This window comes from Myotis brandtii, unplaced genomic scaffold, assembly GCF_000412655.1.
Source record: "Myotis brandtii unplaced genomic scaffold, ASM41265v1 scaffold633, whole genome shotgun sequence".
NCBI classification, from domain to species: domain Eukaryota; kingdom Metazoa; phylum Chordata; class Mammalia; order Chiroptera; family Vespertilionidae; genus Myotis; species Myotis brandtii.
This window is the reverse complement of record NW_005370423.1, coordinates 3,662,712-3,687,444: the sequence shown is the minus strand read 5'-3', so window position 1 is coordinate 3,687,444 and position 24,733 is coordinate 3,662,712. Positions and strand designations below refer to the sequence as shown.

At 50.8% G+C, this 24,733-nt stretch overlaps 1 protein-coding gene across 1 annotated transcript in view; it reads right to left on the bottom strand.

Annotated features, from left to right (window-relative positions):
- Positions 1 to 22,142, bottom strand: part of ITFG1 (integrin alpha FG-GAP repeat containing 1) — a 44,975-nt gene extending 22,833 nt beyond the window's left edge. Inside the window, exons 1-6 of the mRNA XM_014528430.1 lie at positions 22,070 to 22,142; positions 21,076 to 21,221; positions 19,988 to 20,045; positions 18,485 to 18,559; positions 10,955 to 11,049; positions 1,650 to 1,711 (exon numbers count right to left, since the gene is read on the bottom strand). Coding sequence (XP_014383916.1) covers positions 1,650 to 1,711; positions 10,955 to 11,049; positions 18,485 to 18,559; positions 19,988 to 20,045; positions 21,076 to 21,163 — 378 coding nt within the window. The 5' untranslated portion in view covers positions 21,164 to 21,221; positions 22,070 to 22,142. The remainder of the gene's footprint in view (positions 1 to 1,649; positions 1,712 to 10,954; positions 11,050 to 18,484; positions 18,560 to 19,987; positions 20,046 to 21,075; positions 21,222 to 22,069) is intronic.
- Between the last annotated feature and the right edge of the window lie 2,591 nt (positions 22,143 to 24,733).

Here is a 24,733-nt window from a genome sequence, read left to right as displayed (position 1 = left end):
GGTGCAGGTGGAGGTGGTGCAGGTGCAGGTGGAGGTGGAGGTGGAGGTGGAGGTGGTGCAGGTGCAGGTGCAGGTGGAGGTGGTGGTGCAGGTGGCGGTGCAGAAGCAGAAACGGTGTGACTACACTGTTCACTGACAGTCCCGCTAACCGCGTGCGCCTCTGTGTGCACACGCTAGGAAGTCCTTACATACGTTATCCCACTGATCCTCACAAAAGCCTTGTACAAATACATTTTAGAGGTAAGTAAACAGGTGCTTAGATGAGAACTCTCCATACAGACCCATCTGACATGCAGAACCACACTCATTGCAATAATAAAAGCTTGAGGCATCTCACTCTGTCTTAAAACCTTTAAAAATGTATACATCTTTAAAAATGTTTTTATTCATTTTACAAAGAGAGAGGGAGAGGAGGAAGGAGGGAGGGGTGTGCACACGCTAGGAAGTCCTTACATACGTTATCCCGCTGATCCTCACAAAAGCCTGTACAAATACATGTTAGAGGTAAGTAAACAGGTGCTTCATGAGAACTCTCCAGACAGACCCGTCTGACATGCAGAACCACACTCACTGCGGTAATAAAAGCGTGAGGCATCTCACTCTGTCCTAAAACCTTTAAAAACGTATACATTTAAAAAAATGTTTTTATTCATTTTACAAAGAGAGAGAGAGGGAGAGAAGGAAGGAGGGAGGGAGGGGAAGGGAGGGGGAGAGAGAGAGAGAGAGAGAGAGAGAGAGAGATATCAATCGCTGCCTCCTGCACACCCCACACTGGGGATCGAGCCTGCAACCTGAGCATGTGCCCTGACCCAAAATCAAACCGTGACCTTCTGGTTCATAGGCTGACACTCAACCACTGACCCACACCGGCCGGGCCACTCATAAGTTTTTAAAAGATCAAATTCCCTTGTTTAGAGTCAGGGCCCTGACTTGGTGTATGTGATTGGCCAGGCTGGCAGGTCCTCAGACCCTGTCCTGTACTCTGTAGCCTGAAATCCAACTTTAAGATTGGAGTGATTTATTCTTCATGAATGAACCTTTCATATCATAGAGCAAGCTAAGAATAAATCAAATCAAATCATGACATCAGTTTCGGAATCTTCTACCTGCAATTACAAAATAATATGTATTTGGGAAAAAACTCCTTAATCTTGGTCAACTTGGCAATAAGTTTAGTATCTGTTTTTGTGTGTGTGTGTGTGTGTGTATTTTAATATAAGCCTGAAGGCAAGGAGGAAAACGTTAGTCTCTTATAAAGAGTTTTCCTCAATAAACCGTCAGCTGACAAATTAACTGACAGCCCCGTCTCTCAACAGCTGACAGACAGCCCAGCGGGGGCTGCTCCCGCCCCCATGAGGCCGCCTGGCGGGTGTAACTGGCAGCTGCCCTGAGCCTGCAGGAGCGGGCGCTGATGCAGGAGCGGGCGCTGATGCAGGAGCGGGCGCTGATGCAGGAGCTAATGCTGAGCGGAGCAATTCCTTCGCGATGCTCGGCCGCCTGCACGCAGCAGCCCAGCCAAAGACTCCTCACCTCATTCTATTTATTGTTGTAACCAACCGACCAGTGATTCCTTTCGCTTTATTTTCTAAAACTGTGTGCTTTTACTGAAATACTTCGTTTAAAAATGCTTCAAAGAAAAGATTTCTTACCACATTTTCCCAGATCTCAAACTGCGAGGTACCCGTGGCAGACAATGTCGTGAGGAATAAATCTGGAAGAAAAAGAGCCGAATTGTCAGCGTTGTTACTGATGTGTGTGCTCGGAAACAGGAAGAAGCGGGCACATAGAGCCGTCACCATTCAGTTGCTTACACTGCGTTAAGCGATATTGTAAGGAGCCCGATCCCAGCAGAGGAAGCAGCAGGCGAGCCGGGCTGCTGTGCTGAGGGAGGTGCTGGGAGAGGGAGGAGTCCTCCGACAGCCCTCAGCGCCAGCGAGGCCTCTCCCCTCCGCAGCAATCATACCATCCATGGAACACCCGCCCCCCCCAAGAGAGAAGAGACCCAGGCCCCAAGCAACCCCCCTTTCCCTTGGGAACATCTCCCTGCCCTGCCTTCTCCCTATAGAACCTTCCCCTTGCGCAGCCCCTCGGGCCCCTCCTAGTTGCTGGAGGGCGCTGCCCATTCCTGAGTCACTCGATAAAGCCAGTTACATCTCCCCCTGTACCTGGGGCATTCTGTCTGTTTTTATATGAGGTAGACTCTATTTTGAGAAAAGATATTCTGGGCGTAATCACAGTTTGCTGTCTCCCCCTAAAAGCAGCGTGAACCCATATATCCCACTCAGGTTCAAGCCACAGTATTATTCACACCAAAGTCCCACAGAATCCCAGGTCTCTAGCACTCGTGTTAAATGAGCCAGTTGTATTTCAAATTTTGAGTAGAAAAATAACCTCCATATATTCTACCTGGAGAGAGAAGCACAATGACTGATGAAATTCACTAAACAACAGGCTGCAGGGATCAGACACCGTTAGTGCGAGGTCAGGGGAGCTGGGAGCTCGCCCGCACCCGCCCCGTGTGGCTGCGCGATGGCCGCTGTGCTCGGGGAGCGCGGGGATCAGAGGGGCGAGCGGACTCCCAGGCACGTTCCAACCACGTCACTCTTTCGAGCTTTAAACTGGGAATTGTGCAGAGCGATGGGAAGGAAATGTGTACAGGAAAAGGTCATTCCTGTTTTGTGTTTTCTGTAAAGATTACATGTGAATTTGATGAAGCTAGTTTATGGAGTCATTATAATAAAGGCTCCCCCCAGACCCCCAGGGAGGTGAGTGATCTGCTCCCTTTATTACTAGCTGAACTCAGAACTCAGAACTCAGAGCTCCTGCACGGGTACGTGAACCCGTCCTTCTGCCGCGCACCGCCATCTCCGCCTGCGGGTCACCACTCCCAGGAGGCTCTGCCCGGACAGAAAGTGGTCTGTCACGAAGACAGTCCTTTACTCGGTCAAACGCACGCTCACCCGGGAGGGTCCCGAACACAGGCTGAGGCCTGCGCCATGACACCGCAGCCAACCCCTCCCCCCACCCAGGGAAACACAGGAACCTCCATCTTGTATAAAACTGCTGTTTGAATTCTCTGCTATTGTGAGATAGGCCCTTGTTCTGTAAACTGTCATTTTTAGACAGTCTCTTATTCTATAAGATAACTGTTTTAGTTTGAATAATAGAAAAAGATAAAAACTTAACTGTCTGACCTTGCAAGCTAGCCATCTAACGTAATGGATTAATACTGATAATACTTCCCATATTCTCATGCCAAATGTTTGTTCTTTATGTGTCCAAGATCACAAACTGTCTGTAACAATAACTCACACAGAGCCCTTTGTAAAACCTGCAGATAAAGAAGCTCAAAAGTATAAATACGGGAAACTTCCTGTATGTGTTCCTCAGAGATTTGGAAGAGACACTTTCCTCCGGACTGCGCGCAATAAACGACTCCTAATTGATTGGCTCATTAAGGCGTCTTGTATCTCACTCGCTGATTTACAACACAACACCAGGCCCCTCCACACCACCGTCAGCACGACCCAGCACAAGCACACATCTGAGCTCTCTACGGTCTTCCGGGTGTGGGTCGCCCCCTTGCCTCCTGGTGCCGGTGAAGCCCGCCCACCCGTGTCCAGGCTCACTCCCTGCACCCCTCCCGGAACCTCCGAGGTGTACCCAGCACCTGGTGCTCTGTCCTCAAACTCAGCTGGGATGGCCCCACCCCTTCCGAGGCCCCTCCTCCGCCTGGGCCTAGCTCTCCCTCCGCTGCGGCCATCACAGTGGCCATGGGAGCCTGGTCTCCGTCTGCCTCTCCCGAGCTCCCGCAGGGGAGGGTCACGCCGAAGTGCGTTCTACCTCCCTCTGCTTCCTCCGTGCTTGGAAACAGCAGGTGCTCCAACGGCTGTTGGATTATGACATACTGTATATATTGCAAATTTGCGTGGACTGCCTAAAAATAGTCACTTGATTGCGTTTCTGATGGGAAGTCTTGGGAGAAGAAAGGTCTTATGTTAAAGCATTTCATTAAAATGAGCATTGTTTTTACCTATTGCAGTGACTATTAAGAACACTGAAAAGCCATTACATTTTTATATTATCATTGGAGGCCCAGTGCACAAAATCTCATGCACTGGGGGGGAAGGGGGGTGTCCCTCAGCCCAGCCTGTACCCGCTCACAGTCTGAGAGCCCTTAGCAGCGGTTCTCAAGCTGTGGGTCGCGAACAATGAAAATACATCCTGCATATCAGATATTTACATTACGATTCATAACGGTAGCAACATTACAGTTATGAAGTAGCAACGAAAATAATGTTATGGTTGGGGGTCACCACCACATGAGGACCTGTATTAAAGGGTCGCGGCATGAGGAAGGTGGAGAACCACTGCTAGGGGATGTCCTACTGACGGCTTAGGCCCACTCCCCCTTGGGAGCTGCAGTCTGGCCTCCGCCTGCGGGAGGCAACCGGCAATCAGGGGAAGGCACTGCCCCCATCACCCCGCTGCTGCTGCCATTGCCGGCCCTCGCAGCCACTGCGGCTTTGTCCGGAAGGACATCACGTCGGGTCTATCCGACCTAATTAGCATATTACCCTTTTGTTAGTATAGATATTATCTGAAAATGTGGGTAATCAGCATAAGAAAGTGATGGGGATTACCAGCCACAGAGATGTCTAAGGTCACTGAGCCACCTCAATGCCAGTGCTGAGCCGTTTGAAAGAACCAGAACCCGGAAAAGGGGCGATGATGCTGTTACTTAATGTGAACAGGTGACTGTGCAAACTGGACCCACGTGAGCACAAACCAGGAGGCGTCTGTGCCACAGGCAGCCACGGCTCACTGCCGTAACCGCCCTTAGCGCCTGGAGTTGTTAGCGAATGGCCAAGCAGGAACAGCCGTGGGCGCTACCGGCAGCCCGTCACCGGTCCTGGGAAAACAATGCATTTTTTCTGTAGATGTTGCCTTAGTCTCAAAATACTTGCATAAAAGATGTTAAGAGCTTCCAGTCGTTTCACTCATATTTAGAAAATGTAAGAACTATAACAAAATCTTTGCTGATTGTATCTTCATGGCCGCACTAAGACTTTGAAAACCAGTGAAGTGAGATAAGGGATTGGAAGTACCTTGTAAAATTGATTTTAAACATTCATCTCACTATTCAATTACGCACGGAGGTTATAGAAAATAAATGATTCATTATGTGGAGAAATAAAAATAGAGACAATTAATTATTAACAACTCAATATGAAGAGTCATGCCTCTGGCTCTGAATGAGAATAGAAGAATCGCTAGAAAATCTCCCAGTCAACAACGAAGTCAGGGGCTCAGCCTCCTGTGGTTAAGAGGAACTCACACAGCCCGGCCAGCATGGCTCAGTGGTTAAGCGTCGACCTATGAACCCAGAGGTCACGGTTCGATTCACGGTCGGGGCACATGCCCGTGTTACAGGCTCGATCCCTAGTAGGGGATTGTGCAGGAGGCAACCGGTCCATGATTCTCTCTCCTCATTGATGTTTCTATCTCCCTCTCCCTTCTTCTCTGAAATCAATTAAAAAAAAAAAAAAAAGGACTCACAGACAGAGAAATGAGAGGGCAGGCACTCGGTGTAGCTGGAGCGGGTGCTGTGACACCCACCCACACCCTCAGAAATGGAGGGGCTTCCTCCGCTGCTGGGACTGCACGGACAGCCAGCCCCAAGCGCCAGTCCTTTCGGGAACAGCGTAGCTGAAAAGACCGTTCTCACAGGCCGCGTTCGTCTGCGTCCAGCGCTGGTCAGCGCAGAAGCATCCGGCTGGGCCCTCGTCACAGCTCGGCAAGTGGGCAGGGCTCTGCGGGCAGCGGCCCGGGCCCCGGGGCGGAGGAGGCTGTTACTGACATGAATCAGGCCCCCTGCTCCCTTCCCCCTTCCATGGCACTGACTGTAAGAGCGCGCCCCAGAATTCATCTTTTTTTTTTTTTTTTTTAAATCTTATTGATTTCAGAGAGGAAGGAAAAAGGAGGGAGAGATAGAAGCATCAATGATGAGAGAGAATCATGGATCGGCTGCCTCTTGCATGTCCCCTACTGGGGATCGAGCCCGAAACCCGGGCCTGTTCCCTGACTGGGAATTGAACCATGACCTCCTGGTTCAGGGGTGGATGCACAACCACTGAGCCACACAGGTCGGGCAACAGAATTCTTAATTTTTACCACATGAAGGGCTCCTACGCAGGGGCTGGGGTTAGAGAAGAACCCTGAGCTGCTCACTAGCACAGTGGCGAACACTGAAAAGCAAATGCGATGGGAGCACTGTATTTAAGTGGCACGGTCAGTAGAGGTGACAGGGGCAGGGCCTGGGAGCAGAAGCTGCCGTCGCTGGCGACTGCTCTGTCAGTGATTCACACACCGCGCGGGCAGCAGAGCTCCGCGGCCCGTCCGCTCCCAAGGCCCAGGCCGGCCAGCGAGGCAGGATCTGAGTCATTAACATGAAGCCGCCGCCAGCAGCCGGCAGGCAGCCCACCGGCCGGAAGCTCCTGGTTTGCGTGCTGTCCTCCCTGCGAGCTGGTCCGCTTCCTTTCTGGGCACGAGAGGGGCTCCCTGCGGCCCTCACGGCGGCCGGATGAGACACCCTCTGAGGTTCCTACAGGCCACTCTGGACCCCGGGAAGGGGCTCTTTCTGCCGAGTCCAGAGCAGGGCAGCGATCACACACTTCGCGTGTCATGAACCCCAGTCCCGGGGAGGGTGCAGCGAGGCACGAGCGCTGGGCGTCCGGTCCTCGCCCCCCGAGGGTGCAGTTGGACTAAAGGCCTCCCCCTTCTTCCGCGCCCTCCACCCTCACGCAGCGTCTCTTGGCACCTCAACGTGCCTGGCCCCCAGGTCCCGAGAAACAGGAAAGAGGGGCCCTGGCTCTAGGGACTTGCTGCCCTGGAGGCTGAGGGGGAGCCAGGGGAGGGCTCTGCGGATCGTGACTGTCTGAGGGCCTGAGCGCCAGAGCTCCCTGCCTGGGGGTGGGGCTTCCCGAGAAGGTGATGTCTGTGCTGACAGAGCGCAGTGGAAAGTGCGTCGTTTTAGGGCTTATGGCGCTGACCGTGAAATGCTGATGCGACCAACACCGGACGTTTTATTGTGTGTGAACCTCCTCTTGTATGGAGTAAGTTAGAACCAAATAACCAGAAGGAGACAGAGCGGGGCCAACAGTGTCATTAAAGTCTACATTACAACCTAAACCTTCAGAAACCAGCCCCAGTTCCCATGCCGGCTCAGTGCTGTCCATTCGTGGTAAAGATGGACAGGAATGAACAATCACTGTTGGGGTTTGTTAGTACCTGGGAAACCCTATATAATAGAAGTAAAACATCCGATTTTTATTATTACACAGTCAGTAGGAGCTCAGAATTTAAGGAAACCAAAGGCTGTTTAAAAATAAAGTTTCTCTTCTAGAGTTCTATTAATAAAAACATTCATTTCAAAATGCCGTCAAAAACGCCGAGTTTCAAACACTCCCTCCCACTTATGCAGAAATGCCGCGTTCCTGCGTGTCCATGGTCAGCGGCCACGCTCGGGGCCAGGTGAAAGCCATCTGTCCTGAAACACAGCCTGCTAGTAGCTGCCGCACAGCCTCGGGGCCGGCTGCCCCAGGCGCTGGGTGTGTGAGGAACGTGCACACCCACCACGCCCTCCCTGCTTCGCGTGGCAGTGGCAGGAACACCCGAGTCCTTCCCATTTTCTGACGAATATTGGGGGGGAGGGGCAGAGGGAGGTCTGCCTTCGCCTCTGGAGCTACTCGGAGCAAACACTTTGCAAAGTCACAGCAAGGGCAGGGTGGCCGCTGGCGCTGAGGAAATGGAAGTCCCCGGCAGGCAGGAGACATGCACAGTGAGTTATTGACAATGACAGCTCACTTCGCTCAAAGCCGCCGCTCACAGCAGGCAGTGCTGCTTCCTTCTCTGAGGAGCCAGGAGCGGGTGGGGGCGGTGGGGGGTAGCGGGGAGGGAGACAGAGCACCTGACAGCCATCAGGATGAGAGGGAGACTCCAATTTCAAACCGTGACACTGTGGCAGGAGGGAGACCACGCCCAGGGTTGGCGCGGCAGGAGGGGGCCTGGCTGAGGAGCGTGAGGCTGAGCAGGGGCGCTCCCAGCTCGTGATTACGATGCATCCCCCCTGCAGGCGCTGGGTGTCCCAGCATCAGTGTCTGAGTGGGAGTCAAGCCCAGAGGTTATGTGCATTTGCAAGAGACGCAGCGATGCCGTGGACAGGAGAGAAGTGGGGGATGGGGGAGGGGGGATTAAAGCATCAGGGTTCCCCACGCCATAAAGGTACCCGGCTTGGAATGTCACCAGGGCACAGCTGAGAGGCTGAGGAGAGGGGACAGCAGAGGCCCGGGCAGGGCAGCGAGGAGCCCGGAGCCACGCAGGGGAAGGCCGAGGTCAGCCCCTCGCAGGCGGGTACCAGCTGGACCCGGGGCTGAGAGCCGGGGTGAGGCCCGTCACCGGGTGTGCAGGCTCCGGACGGCAGCCCATCCAGAGGGACCCCGAGGTTCCCGAGCACAGAAGTCACACGACTCCTTTGCGTCGGGTGGTGTGAGTATGATGGGAGCCTCGTCAACCGTGTTCAGGGTCCGAGCGCTCGGAAGCGTGGTCTCTCCAACACTCCTCGCGCCTCCTCAGCCACAGCCTGGCCCGGGGAGACCCGTCAGAGCAGGCGCACAGTGGGCGGCCTGACTGCAGCTGCTGCACCTCGGTCCACAGCATCCACGCGCCCAACACTAACGACAGAGGAACAGGCAACCCTCTCAGTCCTCTCTAGCGTCCCTTTAGACGTGCGGAGGAGCGAGGAGGGCAGGAAGCAGAGGCCGGCAGAGGAAAGGGCCGAGTGAATACCAGCATCTAAATGCTTCCCAGGAAGCCACTGCCCGATGTGGGGACAGGCGTGAAGCTCAGACGTGGCCCTGACCTCTCCCACCACCTGCACCCGAGGGAGGAAATCGGAACCGCCCGCTGCTGTCGCCCGTGTTTCGGCGGCTCTGCGTTCGCGTGGCTCACTTCCGTTAGCTGGGACTCTCTAATGCCGGTCGTTTATAAAAGCCCGAGTATGACCAAGGCAATCTGTTTCTAAGAAGAAAATATGAACTTGATTCGGGCTGCCTCCTCTGTTCCTGTCCCTGAAATAAATGAGACACCGAGCAAGGTCACCGAGGCAATCACGCCCCCAAATAACTCAGCTCCTTCCTGACAGGTAGAGATTTCACCCACTGGCGGCGGCCTCCGCTCAGAATGCTAATCGCGAAGGTGCCGCTGCTCCTTCCCGTGTGCCCGATGGGGCCCCGGCCCCGGAGAGCCCGCCCACGCCCGGGACAGCCTGCCCGCCAGACCCGTGTCAGTGAGCACGTGAGAGGGAGCGCCCTGCACACCACGTGCAGGCTCCGGCGGGCGGGACCCAGGATGGGCAGGAAGAGCCCTGCATCAGCTCCTAAGCGTCCCCCTCCCCCAGATCAGGTGTGCAGGCTCCTGACCGGCTGCTCAGCGGGCAGGAGGTGCTCCCGGGTGCAGGGTTAACTGGCACCCGCTATTAATAGAGAATAAATGCAGCGAGAATGAGGGAAGGGTAAGGGGAGCGACACCTTTAAGTGAATTTTCACAGAGACCCATGTTTTACTTTCCTTCTTTAAGAAAATCGCGCTGAGACACCTCAGTAGACACTTTCCGTCAGACCAGGTCCTGCCCCCACGGGCCAGCAGCTCTGCGGGGCTCGCTCCGCCTCCGCAGCAGGGCAGGCCCTTCTCAGCGCACCTGCTGCTGCGGCGAGGCTCGGCCTCGGCAAGGGAAGCGTTTCAGCTCCCACGGCACCCACATTTTCACCCGCTGGCGAGTCAGCGGCCTTTCCTGACGTTTTCAAGGGCTGAGGCCACGTGCAGTCGCAGCTTCGTGAGCCCTGAGGTGAGGCGGGCAGGCTCTGCCGGGGGTCACGCGGCCTCAGGTGCGCCTGCTTTTTTTTTTTTTTAAATATATTTTATTGATTTTTTACAGAGAGGAAGGGAGAGGGACAGAGAGTTAGAAACATCGATGAGAGAGACACATCGATCAGCTGCCTCCTGCACACCTCCTACTGGGGATGTACCCACAACCAAGGTACATGCCCTTGACTGGAATCGAACCTGGGAACTTTCAGTCCACAGGCCGACGCTCTATCCACTGAGCCAAACCGGTCAGGGCAGGTGCGCCTGCTTTCAGCGCACGTGCTCTCAGTGTCAGGAAGCACAGTGACGACCAGACGCAATGCTTTCTGGGCTGTCGGGGAGCGCGGGTGAGGAAGGTTAAGCGCAGGTACGGATAACAGGTGCTAGCAGTTATGAAGTAGGCGAGGGGGATGCTGCCGCCAGACGTGCTCAGGAATAAACACGTGCGAGGGTCAGAGAAGGTGCAGGCTGCTCACAAGCAGCAGCCCCGGCCCTCTGTCTCCCCGGTGCCCCGTCCTTGTCGAGAACCGAGGGGAACAGCAGAGACACTGCGGCTGGAGCTCACAGGCCGCTCCATCTTCCCGATAACGATCAGCTATTATTTACGACAGAATTTGAATCGGTTCAAACCGAATGCATTTAGAAGGGATTTGTAAGATAGCCTTATGAGATCTTAGGGGTGGAAATGGTTTAATTTGTATTTTTTAGAAAAATGGACAGAATTCTTAAAAAAAAAAGTCTCTATTATTGTCTACATCTGCTCAGATAAAGTCCCCACAGCCACAGTCCTAAGCTTTGCATGTGACCCTGAGACGCTCCGTGTGGGAAAGCTACACGTCGATGCAGCCCGCAAACAACAGTACCTGCTCATCGCAGCCCTGCTCCCCCCACGCAGCCATGTCACCGACCTCCTCACATTCGTTAAGCATTTAAACATCCGATTAGAAAGTGCTTGCTAAGAACATAGGAAATACGGCCTCACAACGCTGTGGCCGTTCAAAAGAGGGCGTTTACACGGACGTGCAGCTCACCTGCTGTGAAATCTCCAGTCAGGTCGATGAATGCGTGAGAGTGTGGAATTCGCATTTTACTTTTAGTGGTCAATGCAGGGTGCCAGGATAAATTCCTAAAAACAACACAAAGATTTTCTTAAGTCAAACATCAAATGAGCATTGTTTTAAAACTAACAAACAAACAAAGAATCAGTGCATGCAGACATGTAAAAATTTTTATTTCCTTTATTTAGCTGTTTCACATAACCCAAGCTTCCCCATTTTACATTCTCGCTAGCAATGTAGGAGGGTTCCAATATCTCCATTTCTTTGTCAACACTTATTACTGTCCATTTGTTTTATTATAACTATCCTGTGCCCACTGGCCATTTGTATATCTTCTTTGGAGAAGTGTCTATTCAAAGCCGTTGCCTGTTTGAAAATTGGGTTATTTACTGCTTTACGTTTGAGTTGTAAGAGTTCTTTATAAAGACTGAATACTAGATCTTCATCCAATGTATGACTTGGCAATGTCTAGTTTTTCTTTTTTGCTTGTCCTTTTGGTGTCATATATAAGAATTCATTTCCAAATCCAAGGTCATGAAGTTTGACTGCTATGCTTTCTTCTGAGAGTTTTATAGTTTTAGCTCTTATATTTATACATCTTTTTTTAAATACAAGAAAAAATGATTAAATGTTTTTTCCTAGACTGTAGTAATGGTTATCTTGTATGAATATTAATTTCAAAGTCTGAGCCATGCAGAAGAATTTAGACTCTACCTCAAACCATATAACAAAAATTAACTCAAAATGGATCCAAGAGCTAAAACTAGAAAACTCTTAAAAAAACAGTGATAAATCTTCATGACCTTAGATTTGGAAATGGATTCTTAGGCATGACACCAAAATAACAAGCAATAAAAGAAAAAACAGATGAACTGGATTAATCAAAATTAAAAACTTTTGTACATCATAAGACATCTCATCTCTGATAAGGCTCTGGTACCCAGACTACATCAACAACTCTTACAGCTCAACATCAGAAAGACAAACAACCTAATTTAAAAACGGCCCCGGCCTAGCCATTTCTCCTAAGAAGACATACAAATGGCTGCCCAGCCAACAAAAGACGCTTAACATCATCCGTCAGTGAGGAAACGCACATCAAAACCAGTGAGCAACCACTCCCAGGCCAGGGATGGCAACCATCAAAAGCCAGGCGTATGAAGTGGCACAGAGCCTGTGGGAAACAGGTCGGCATCCCTCAAAGCTCAGACAGACTCACACAGGGCCCTGCCTTTCCACACGAGGCACCTACCCGCAGAACTGGGGGGTGAGCATGCTTACGTGAAAGCATCCCCCCAGTTCATGGGCAGGCATTCCCGTCCGCAAGGCCCCACACAAATCAGCCTCCTGCAAAAGGCCTTGCTCTCCTCCGACCTCTCCCTATAACACGTTCTCCACTGACAGCGCTGTGGTTTGCGTTGCAGCCACTGGAGGAACCTTCTCTTTGAGGGGTGAGCCCCTCCAGGCACCCTGACCCCTACGACGCCTCCCCAGGACCTGCCCAGATGCTGGCGCCCCGAGTCAGGGGCTTCAGTAGCACCTCCCACTCTCTGCTTCTAGTTAGAATTTGCTCCCCCCGATTATGTCCCGCCCCTTGTGGAAGCACAGACCCGTCATCTCTGAAGAGCAATTTAAGGCTCATTAAGTCCAACTTAATTGTCCACACAGTATCCAACTGGCTGTGCAGCAAACAAGGTTTGCTTGTGAATTCAGTTTTGATGTGTTTGGAGAGTGGAGAGGAACAATTGCTAATCTGTGCTTGGCAGTTGGAGCCTGGGAGAGAGAATACGCATTCATCAGGAGGGATTTTTCTGCAGAGTAACTTCTTCCCAATGACCTCCGTATACACTCTTTTTAGCACACGTCAGGTTCGGCTGTAAGCTGAACATGGCAGGAAAAACAAAACCCAGCACTACCCGTACACCCTAATTTTATTATTTTAACCAAAACTCCACGATATAAGGTTATGATGAATTTTATAAATTGAGAAACTGTATTTAGCATTTGTTGTAAGGTAATTCAATGCCAGGCATTCATGCTGTGTTCTTTCAGTCTACACACGGTTAGAAATGCTTAAAATAACTTCAATTAAGTTCAATTGAATACTGGCTGGTTCACTTCTTTTCAAGATAGGCCATGCATTCATCGGTGCTTTAAACTCAAAGCGTTCAGGTATTTTTAATTACTAACAAAATAATCAGACTCAGGCTAGAGATTCTATGACAAGTTTAACCCAAAGTCATTTCAGAAGCGCTTCCTGGTGTTTCCAACAAATTTGTAATTATAGGCCAAACTGAGTTAAAAACAGGCTTTTATGAAGTTGAGTTTAATGAGGTTAATCATGGGTCTGAGATTAATTGCTATCAGCCCAGTTATTGATCTCATTGCCTATAGAATTTTCTACAGGTTTGCTTTAAAGTAAGCTACAACTAGAATTTTGGAAAACTTCAAATAACCGGTGATATTTTTCCTAGGAACTATTTGACAAAAATGTGCATTTCAAATGAAGAATTGAGAATAGTGATAAAGCAAGAGTAATAAAGAGGTGATGGGCCATATCCAGTAGAAAGATGTTTTATCTGAGCCTTACGATGTTTTACAAGTTTTGAATTCACTGCTAAAACTTAAGTAAAAAGTCAGGTTTCACCTAAAAACCTGGATTTCCAGCTTCCCTGGGAACACCAGCAGGCCTGACAACCCCTGGCGAGCGCCCGCAGGCAGCGGCTTCATCCCTTCGCTTCCTCCTGGGCCCCTCAGACGTCTAAGTTGGAAACTCCTCACGAACATTAACTGTGATCTTGCTCCCTGAACATTTCACATGAATCCTGCAGGTCATCCCAGTGTTAACGTGGATATGCGCTGCCTGTCCTCTGCTGTGTCACATGGACACCTCTTACAGGCGGTTACCTGACCCTCACATGTATGCAGGGCCCATGCACCACACTGCTGTGTACCAAGGGGTGCTGCATGTTCATGGTTGAGAATGGAATACAGATACAGCTGTTTATCAGAATCAAATGGTTTAAAATTTTATAGTTCAAAATAGAATTCATTTTTCCTTCTACCTTCAATGCGGCTCTTTGTACTCATAGTTTTTCAGTAATAAGAGCAGACACCGTAGTTTTCAAGCAACTGTGCTCACATAAGCTATAATCTCATCCGTGCTCAACTCCATTGGAAGGCCAAGGTCGCAAGTACAAGCTATTCTGATTACAAAGGAAGAAACAGCAGCGATGAAAGTGGGCAGTTCTGAGCCAGGTTGAGTGTATTGGTTGACATTTCTTGACCTCTGTAGAAAATTCCAATTATTAGCTTTTCCCCCCACGGGAAGCATACTCATGTCAAGGTGTTCTGATTTGTGGGCCTCATCACCCTTAATCTCAAAGAACAGCATTTATCAAAGAATCCATTTAAATGTAATTAATGTCAACCACAGCTTTTGGTTGCCTATGGTAACTGCTCTTTGAAGTGACTGCTAGTCCACCCACTTTCCCCCATCAGCCTATGCCGAGTTATCACTGTTCAAGGGAGCCCAGTGAGGGCACCGACTAGGCGATGGGTCTGGCATAAAGATGGGTCTAGCTTAGACTCTAGCCTGCTTCTCCAAGCTGCCTCGTTCTTCTTCTTTTTTTTTTTTAAATATCCTCACCTGAGGATATTTTTCATTGATTTTAAGAGAGAGCTGGGAGGGTGGAGAGAGAGAGAGGAACATTGATGTGAAAGAGGCACATCAATTGGTTGCCTCCCACACATACTGACCAGGGCTGGGGTTTGAGCCTGCAACCGAGGTACGTGCCCTTGACCAGAATCGAACCCGAGACCCTTCAGTCCAGGGGCTGATGCTCTATCCACTAAGCCACATCAACCATGGCAGCCTTGTTCTTTAGCCCACCGGCCCTCACACATTTCTGCTCCGACAGACTCAAAAGAATTTTGAAAATCTGTGTGCCCTTGAACACAGATTTAAATTCATTTCTAAGAAATGTAACCTAAATATTTTCATCAGCCTAGATAGCTACAAAATAGGAAATCTTCAAATCTATTAGAATTGTTGAGATTTTAAAATAAAACAATTACTCTTAAAAATGCATCCAGTGGAATATAACTACCATGCTGAGTTGCTATGGGGACCGCCATCCACACACAAACATGACACGCTGCTCCTCTTTAATTGCAACCGTTCCCTCCATCCTTGACGTTGTGCCTCCATCCCACTTCCTTACAGAACTTCATCATGATGGAAAAGTTTCTATATCTGAGATCTTCTTAGCGATCACTCGATCCTATGTCTCTGAAGAAATGCAGGTCTACAAGTTGGTATGTCAATTAAAATTGGTATCTAAGTGGTTTTGTTTATGTATCCAGGTGTTTAAAAAAAACCTCTGAGGTTATTTTAACTACGTGTACAATTGATAGGAACACACATTATACAGCTTGATCACGTACTAAGCCAAAGGTGAAATTGTACGGGAAATGGGTATTTGTAGGAGCCGAGTGGAGCTTTAACATGGATTGGCTCCTGTGTCCCATGGCACCGCTAGAGCGAGACAGGATCAGCAGTCTACACCCACTCTTCGCCCTCACAGACTAGGTGCTAAGAAATCCTGTTCATATGTCCTATTAAAATCTCCCTGGGAATATAATACTAAGAAATTGTTCTTATTTTGTTAGGTCTGATATGCTGTAATTATGTATTTTTAAAAATCCTTATTTTTTAGAGCTATATACTCAAACGTGTATAGATTACTGTGGAGAGCAGCTACAGTGTTTGGACAGGTTCAAGCCTTGGACTGATGAGAAGGCACAGTCCTCTCGTGGCCACGTGCAAGTCCCAGCTTGGAGGGCAGAGCCCTCCCAGCACAATTATAGCCAACAGCTGTAGTTGTGAGCTTGAACCTGTGGTCCGAACACGTGGCCCCACGTGCCTGTGTGATAGAGTTCAGGTGCATGTAATTGAGTGGGACTGAAATCCAGGAGAATGTTGTAAACATCTTGATCACGCCCTTACTTTGCCTCGTGGCATCTGCTATAAAATAAAGACACGGCTTGTGGTCCCTGGTGCTGTTTCTCTCCATCCGAGGGCAGCGTCCCACCGAGACCCAGCTTTCATTCTCTTGTCTGTCTCTTCTAATCCTTTCACCATCCCCTCTCAGGGTCACTGAACCAGGCTGAGCTGGCACGGCACATAAGGCGCCCTGGGGCTGAGTATGCCATGGCCATGCCAGCTCGCCACAGATTACACATGTCTCGGGAGGGAGCTAGAAGTGAATGAGCTAAGACTGGTCAGGCGTTGATGACGACAGCTGGATGACCGGTGCGTTATGCACAAATTCATGGCTCTGTCCTCCCACCCTGTGCATACATTTCAAGTTTTCCATATTAAAAGCAAAAAGGGAGCTGGGGAGCTGCAGAGCTGCTGACGTAGCTGCGGGTTCAGTGTAGGGAAACGTCTGCCGTATAATCCAATCCGCAGAGCCAGGCCTCACTGTCTCACCAGCCTCCAAAAGAAAGTTATTTCTGTCTGAAGGAGTCTGACCTCATTTCTCCAGTTCACATAAATGTTCGAATATGCATCTCAAGGAATATCATAAAAACTGCCGAGCCAAGGACAGACTATAGAGGGTAGGGCAGATTACCCAAAGCAGCCAATGTTAAAATAATGACACCAGGAGGAGGGATTGACAATTAAGCTTTTTTTAATCCTCACCTGAGGATACCCCCCCCCTCCCCTGACTAATTTCTAGAGAGAGTGGAAGGGAGGTAGGAGGGGGAGAGAAAGAGAAACAGGACTGGTTGCCTCCCCCACACCCCCCGACTAGGGCGGGGATCAAACCTGCCACCGAAGTACGTGCCCTCGACCCTTTGGACCCGCAACCCTTTGGTGTGTGGACCCTGCTCTGACCATTCAGTGAACCAGCCAGGGCCAGAACCAGTTCTAAAAGCCATAGTTTTTCATGAATCATCAGAGAAGCAAAATCTAATACAGAATTCACAAGGAAATAAGCTATGCGACTGTCACATGACATTCTAGGTAGGTTTCCTGTAGACCCAGGAGAAAGTCCATGAAGATACTAGACAGGTTCCTGACAGTCCCAGCCCCAGGCAAACTCGCAGGCCTTGCTGTGGCAGGAGTGGCCCGTGCAGCCCCCACCCCGCCCCCTCCCCGCCACAGCTCCTGGCCACGAAGGCAGGTCCCACAACCCCACACATGAGGCTCCTGGCCACCAAGGCAGGCCCCACAACCCCCCACACACGCGGATGCTGGCAAAGCCAAAGCAGGACCTCCCTCCACTGGCCTGTTAACCAGGGTTCTCTTCCAGGCGCTTTTCAAAGCTTGGGGGATTCACAGCAAGTCAAAGGTCACTATGAACAGCAGCAAGACACCCACGTTCTTTACTGCAAACCTTTGGGAAAAGTGACAGGAAGTGTGAGAGCTTCTCTTCATCACCTTGAATTTTAACAACTGACTCATCTGCGTGCCTGTGAATCATCTCAAAACCTAACCATAAAAATATACGACTTTTCCAAAGCACAGAAGGAGCCGCCGTTGATTTCCAAGCCCCTGGGCAGATGATGGGTCCAGGGAAGTGTCTGTGTGCTGGGAAGGGAAGGGTAAATACTGTACTCTGTCCTCAGGAATGAAAATGTGGCTTCATTTGCAAAATCCCTCTTAGCGGTTTTGTTATCAGATACAAAAGAAAGTAGCCAAGTTGAACAGGCTAGTGAAAAGTGCCTTGTCATGAATTCTGTGTTAGGACAGCTCTATTTTAAGCCTAGAGGAACTGTAATGAAGATCTTAGAACTGGCCCGGCCGGCGTGGCTCAGTGGTTGAGCACTGACCTGTGAACCAGGAGGTCACGGTTTGATTCCCGGTCAGGGCACAGGCCCAAGTTGCGGGCTTGATCCCCACTGTGGGGCGTGCAGGAGGCAGCTGATCCATGACTCTCATCATTGATGTTTCTATCTCTCTGTCCCTCTCCCTTCCTCTCTGAAATCAATAAAAATATATTTAAAAAAACGATCTTAGAATTGCAAGGCTCCAGATGGTTTCTCCTGAGAACAGCTGCTGGGACGGGAAGAGTCCTCGCACACCACTGGTCAAGGAGAAAGTGTACACGGAAGGGCCCCAGGGCGAGGGAGGGATGTTGACTCTGACAGCAGTCATTGCTCACTGAACAAATACAAGGAAAAGGAAGGCAGTGCATCCCTGAGCCTGGGCGCTGAGGCGGAGAATCAGGCTCCATCCAATGACCCCGCCTCCACACGGGCCCAGGGCCTGGGTCTCCAGTGTCCAGAGGGCGGGGAGATGCGGCTGCTCTCCACAGAGCGCACTTGCAGCCCCAAATGGACGGCCCGGGAGCGCTCACGCGGACCAGACGCCCTTTCCGCGTCTTTCCCACCAAGGGTTTCCAGTGGCTAATGCAATCGGCTCACACAGACACAGTCCCCGTAGGGCTGACCCCTACACTGAATTACACGGTAATAAGCATGTCGTTTACTCACCCTCCTAACAGAATCTGTGGCTGGCTGGCTTCATGCGTGACGCCAAACACATCAGGAATTAAATCACCATTGAAGCTGAAAAGAAAACACGAGGCAGCGATTTTATCCAATTCTCCACCGAGGCTTTAGAAGGAAAAGGACCCCCGGGAGGGGTGGGAGACATCACGATGCTCACAGCATCTGCTGTGGTCCAGGAAGGTCAGCAGAAGGGCCAGGGTCACCTCCAGGCAAAGGGTTTGGCTGTGGTCACCAGACACTCCGGCCCTCCTGCCGTGGCCACGAGGAGAGCACGTGTCTCAGGGTCTGGCTGCACACAGGGGTGCGGGGTGAGCAGGACGAAACCTGTGCTCTAGACCCTGGGGCTGCCGCCACCTCTGCCTGACCGCGTCCATCCCCGAGGGACACGGAGACGCCACTTACTGCAGAACCTGACCCAACCTGTTCAGTCGATGGACTTAGGAGAAATAACCGGCTGGTATCCAAGTCCAAAGGGGCCGCTGCATGTTGCGGTAACAATGAAAACATGCAGCAATGGAAGAAACCAAGCTGAGTGCCGTAAGGAGATCAGTCCATGGGTTTACAGAGCTCTGAGGGCCACTGACCTATTGACATTATGACGGTGACTTTAATAACTGGGAAAGGACAGAGTGGCCATGTGCTGCCTGTCCCCCAAATGATCTCCACCGCATTCCCGAAAACCCTGAGATCCATATTAATTTTATCCCTGTATGAGTCTGCATTGAGGAAGCTTTATTCGAGCTAGCTCGGCTCCCCCACCTTGCCGACGCAGCGACAGGAAGCAGAGAGGATCCGTATTAATTTTATCCCTGTATGAGTCTGCATTGAGGAAATAAGTGATAACATTAAGGAAGAGCTGTAAAAAAGGACAAAAGTTTCTCCTAAATATAAAAACCCGTGTAAATCGCTGGAGGAAACCCTGTACTCTGGATATCCATCCATGAAGTAACGGTTTTACCCCAAAGCAGTTCTCTTAATTCCCTGATTAATGACATGGCTGGAATCACCATGGATCCGTAACAGACACAATCAAAACTACTAAAACAGAAAGAAAACACAAATCCCCTCTTCTTTCAAAAATACCGAATTTCATTTTCCTCTTTCCTCCATCATGGCAAATAAATACATCACTGAGAGCCCAGGCCCTATCGGCTTTAAAGGGAGAATGAATTTAGTGTCAATACTACTTAGCAAAGTAGTTTTTAAAAAATATATATTTTTATTGATTTCAGAGAAGAAGGAGAGGGAGAGAGAATTATGGATCGGCTTCCTGCAGCACGCCCCCCCCACCCCCCCACTGGGGATCGAGCCCACAACCCGGGCCTGTTCCCTGACAGGGAATCGAACCGTGACCTCCTGGTTCATAGGTCGATGCTCAACTGCTGAGCCACACTGGCCGGGCAGCAAAGTAGTTTTTCATGTGAAAAATTTTATTTTATGTTTGTAAGTTTAAAATGACTCAAAGGGAAGCAAATGCATACTTACTCCATAATCAAAGGTTCATCATGAAAAGTCCTGTTGAGCATGGTCATGTTATTAGGATCTGTAAAGAAAGCAAACACATAAATACAGGCCCTTTGGATTACCTTTTATATCCACCCGTAGGAAAAAGATAGTCTTTCAATTATTTTCAAGACTCATCTCTAACGAATTCCAACTGTTAGCATTACGGACACACTATAAACAGAACTCAAACCGACAGCCAGTTTGTAAAGACAAACCACTGGGCGAGTTCACGCCACAGTGACGACCGGCCTGACCCTAACTTCCATTTGCGCTTCCCTCGACCCCACCACACGGGCCTCCTCCCTTAGGTCCGTGCTGACGGGCTGAGTCTGAAGCACCAGAGTCCCATCTACATCCCCATGTGACAGAAAACACGACTGCGCCCCTCCGGGAACAAAGCTGTCTGCTTCGCTACGAGGAACTGGCTTCAGATAAGACTGGAGGTCTGGAGGGGACATGGTCTGACTCTCAACCCTGCTCCGCCCTGGCAGTGCCTCCCTGGGGAGCCTTTCTCAGCCAGCCTGGCACCGAGACTGGGAGGTAAGCATGAGGCTTGCCCACTGGGTGCACGGGGAGTGCCGGAAGGCAGGCGTGCGGGGACGCTGCGGCCTGCACGTCTTCTCGGGTGTGATCACTGAACTGTGAGTCCCCAGAGGCAGGTGCAGGGCACCCAGTTTGTGGGGAGAATCACAGCGGCGGCACAGGGGCGTCCTGGCAGGTGCTGAGCAATGGCCACTTTCTGATGGTGAAGAGGCAGTTGCTTCCTTGCAGGCTTTGGGGATTGTTCCAGAAAGTTCAGCCTACGGTGTGCTCTTCAGCCATCAAAACCCTCTAATAAATCTCTCTTCTTAAGCTATCCAGACTGGATTGTTTTCTGGAACTGACTTCAGAACAGGTCTAGGTTGAGAATGAAAAATCAGAAAATGGACTTTTTTTTTTACACAATCACTGACACTCAAGAACTGCAGTTTTAAAAAAAAATCTGACTTCAGAACAAAATTTTTGCTACATAAGAATACCCTTTCCTATCCAATGGTAAATAGTAAAAACTCCTAAGACAAATTCACCTAATGTTTGATTTTTCCCCCAGAAGATGACAGCGCTTAATCCACCGTCGACATGATTTTTGGGGAGATAGGTCAGCAGGACGTCCATCTGCGAGTCTCCGTCGTAATCCCCCGGCACCACACCTGTGATCAGTGCGCTGTGATTCCTGCGAGAGAAAAGGACACCTTACAGTTGTCCCACACCAGATACTTCCAATGCAAAAGCTACAATTTCCCAGAACCGGTTCATCTCATTCTCTTCTCAGTACCTTATCATCCCTCATGGACGTAGGCCCCCTTGGTCTACAGAAGAATTCAGGATGAATGCAGAGTGGTTTTAAGAAACAAGACCATGCCCAGCCCGTGTGGCTCAGTGGTTGAGCATCGAGGCAAGAACCAAGAGGCCACTGATTCGATTCCCGGTCAGGGCACAGGCCCGGGTTGCGGGCTCGATCCCCTGTGCGGGGTGCGCAGGAGGCAGCCGATCCATGATTCTCTCCAATCATTGATGTTTCTCTCTCTCTCTCTCCTGCTCCTTCCTTCTCTGAAATCAATAAAAATATATTAAAAAAAAGAAAGAGAAGATGAGAACAGAGGTCACTGATCTTTTCTCCAGTGCAAAGGACTCCCTCTCCTTACCCCCTCTCCCCCCTACCCCTCCTAAACACGGTTGACCTGATAAGCCTGTGAGTGAGCTGCTCCCGGGACACTCAGGAGGAGGGACAGGCAATCCCAACACATTTGGGAAGGCAGATTAGAGAGCAAGGTAGTGACAGGTGACTGCAGGAACAGACCTGGACCCACCAACTTTTACTTATCTCCAAAGTAAATTATTTGTAACCTTTGCTACATTCACTATTTTCCCAAATGACTTCTGACTCATACCTCCTAACCAGTGGTTCTGTGTCAACGCCACAGTTGGGTGCCATTGAATTCAAAGACAATCCAACCAACTGCTGGCCATCCCTTATGACACTGATGCCCGTTTCACAGAAACAAATACATTTGTACTTACTTCAAGGAAACCTTCACTCTGGGTTTAAAATAGGGCGCGCTCTGGTCTGCCAGAAAGACGATTAGGTCATTTCCTAAAAGAAGCGAACACAGGGTGTTAGAATAAGGTTCCCTGGTCAGACTTCCAATCAGTGTTTACAGGAACCTTCCGGGCACTTTTCTCAACAAGAAAACTTTTGTTCGGCTCTAGTTCACCTGCCCTTTCGAGGTTAGTCCCCGAGTCTGATGGGAAGGAGATCCCTAGCGGTACATCACCGATCCAAGGCCCAAAGGAAGGATGGACATGGGAAACGTAGCCGGGGAAGGACTTCTGCCAGAAGTCGGACCGGTCGCCTTAAATAACGTGCCTTATAACTACTATATGTATATATGTATATATATATACACACACACACACACAGTGGGGCCTTGACTTACGAGTTTAATTCGTTCAGAGACCGAGCTCGTTAAGGAGCTTGTTAACTCAAATTACTCTATCAACTCAATGCAAAAAAATCGGCCGAGAGACAGCTGGTATCTCAAAAAACTCGTTAGTCGGGACACTCGTAAGTCAAGGCCCCACTGTATGTATATATACATATATATACACACATATATATATAATCTCGAGTTCAAATGCTGTTAAATCGTGTTGTTTACCCGTATCTTCAGAAAAAAATCACTTCTACCGTCGTGGTAAACAACCTGCTTCCCTATTTATAATGGTCTGGCCCTCTAGCAACTTCAGCTCGAAATTATATATAATTTGCCTACAAATGTCAGGTGGTCATAATAATCTGGCCACTCAGTGTATATGTCAGCCCCGTCTCCCCCAAACCTAACAACGGGGCCCCTCATTAAGGCTGCTGAGCCCATCGCACGTGTCACAGGAAGGACACGGGACTCCCGCAGCAGGGCTCTAACAAGAACACGGCTACGTATTGAAGCAGAACAAGCCCGAGTCCTCCCAGACCCTCCTCTTGTGGCTCCCACTGACCCTTCTCCAGGTGGAGACAACCGTGGAACTCAATGAGCATCCACTGAACGGACGTTACAGAACCAGACCCGAGCCGCCTTGAACGTCGTAAGACGAGACTGTGCCCAGTTTGGGTGGAGTAGCTACAGGTGTGGGAGTAGCACCCTTTCTGCAACATGTGGGGCCCTACACAGGCAGGGAAAGTATCCGGGTCCGCAGGAGGTCCCGGGCCTGGCAAGGGCCCCAAGAAATCTGGACCGGGGTCCCGTCCGTCAGGCTCGGTATAAGCCCTTCGCTCCTGTCTTCCTGGCCTTGACCTTAAACAGTACCTGGTTCTGTGGGTCCTCAAGAATGCCCCGGCCCCGTCAGGCCCACGGTCAACCTCGAGATTTACAAAAAGGTTTGCCCAGTGATGGTGAGCGCAAGGAACTCCCAAGAACCCCGGGTTAGTAAAGAAAGCAGTGATATGGAAGACTAGGAGAGTGACCCCAGCAAGGATGGGGCAGCCGCACACAGCAGGCCCGATGGCTCGGGAGGGGGGCGTGGAGAGTGGCGACAGCAGCGGTTCTCAACCTGTGGGTCGTGACCCCTTTGGCGGTCGAACGACCCTTTCACAGGGGTCGCCTAAAACCATCCTGCATATCAGATATTTACATGACGATTCTTAACAGTAACAACATTACAGTTATGAAGTAGCAACGAAAATAATTTTATGGTTGGGTCACAACATGAGGAACTGTATTTTTTAAAAGGTTGAGAACCACTGGGCTACAGCGTTTGGACAGGTTCAAGCCTCGGACTAACTAACGCGAGGGCACCACTGATTCTCTCGTGGCTTTGCCACGTGCAAGTCCCAGCACAATTGTAGCCAAAGGCTATGGCTGTGAGCTTGACCTTGTGGTCCGAACCTATGGGCCCACCTGGCTGAGTGATATGGGCTGCGGGAGGTGCGGCAAGTAAACAAAGCTTGACCAGGTGCCTGTCATTGAGCAGATTCCAAACCCGGGAGAACATGGTAAACATCTTGACCACGCCCTGGCGGAATCTGGCTATAAAATACAGACTCGGCTTGCAGGCCGTGGCGCCGTCTCTCTAATCAGAGGGCAGCGTCCCACCCAGCCCCGGCTTTATCCTCTTGTCTAACCCTTCACCACCCCCCTCCCCCAGGCTCACCCCTGGCCCAGCTGGCCCCGCACAGGGGGGTGAACTGGCAGGTGGACACCCCCCACTCCTCCCCACTCCCCATTCCATGCACAATGCTCCTGAGAGTTGAGGCGAGTTTAGGGGCTGGGAGGGCCCCGTAGCTCCCGAGAAAGGGGGGGCGGGCGAATGAGGTCCACTGGGAGGCGGGGAGAAGCCCCCTGGGAAGAGATGTCAGGATGCACCTTCCCGGTCCCCAGGGGAGGAAGCGGGAGGGAGAAAAGCAGGAAGGGACGGGGCCGCGGGAGGAGCGCAGGTAGAGTCCTGGGGACCAGGAAGGACTCGGAAGGCAGGGGATCCCACGGGGGCAGGCGGGTGCGTGGGCCTCTCGGGGGGAAAATGGGGTGTCTGCAGGGCCGTGGGTTAGATCACACTAAGGGGGACCCCGCCAGGACCTGGGGGAGGGAGATGGGGAGACGGGCAAGCTGTCAGGGGAGCTGGGGGTGAAGGGAGAGTCCGGGCTGGGGCAGGGGGCCAGCCCTCGGGCAAGGGAGGAGTGGGGACCCCGGG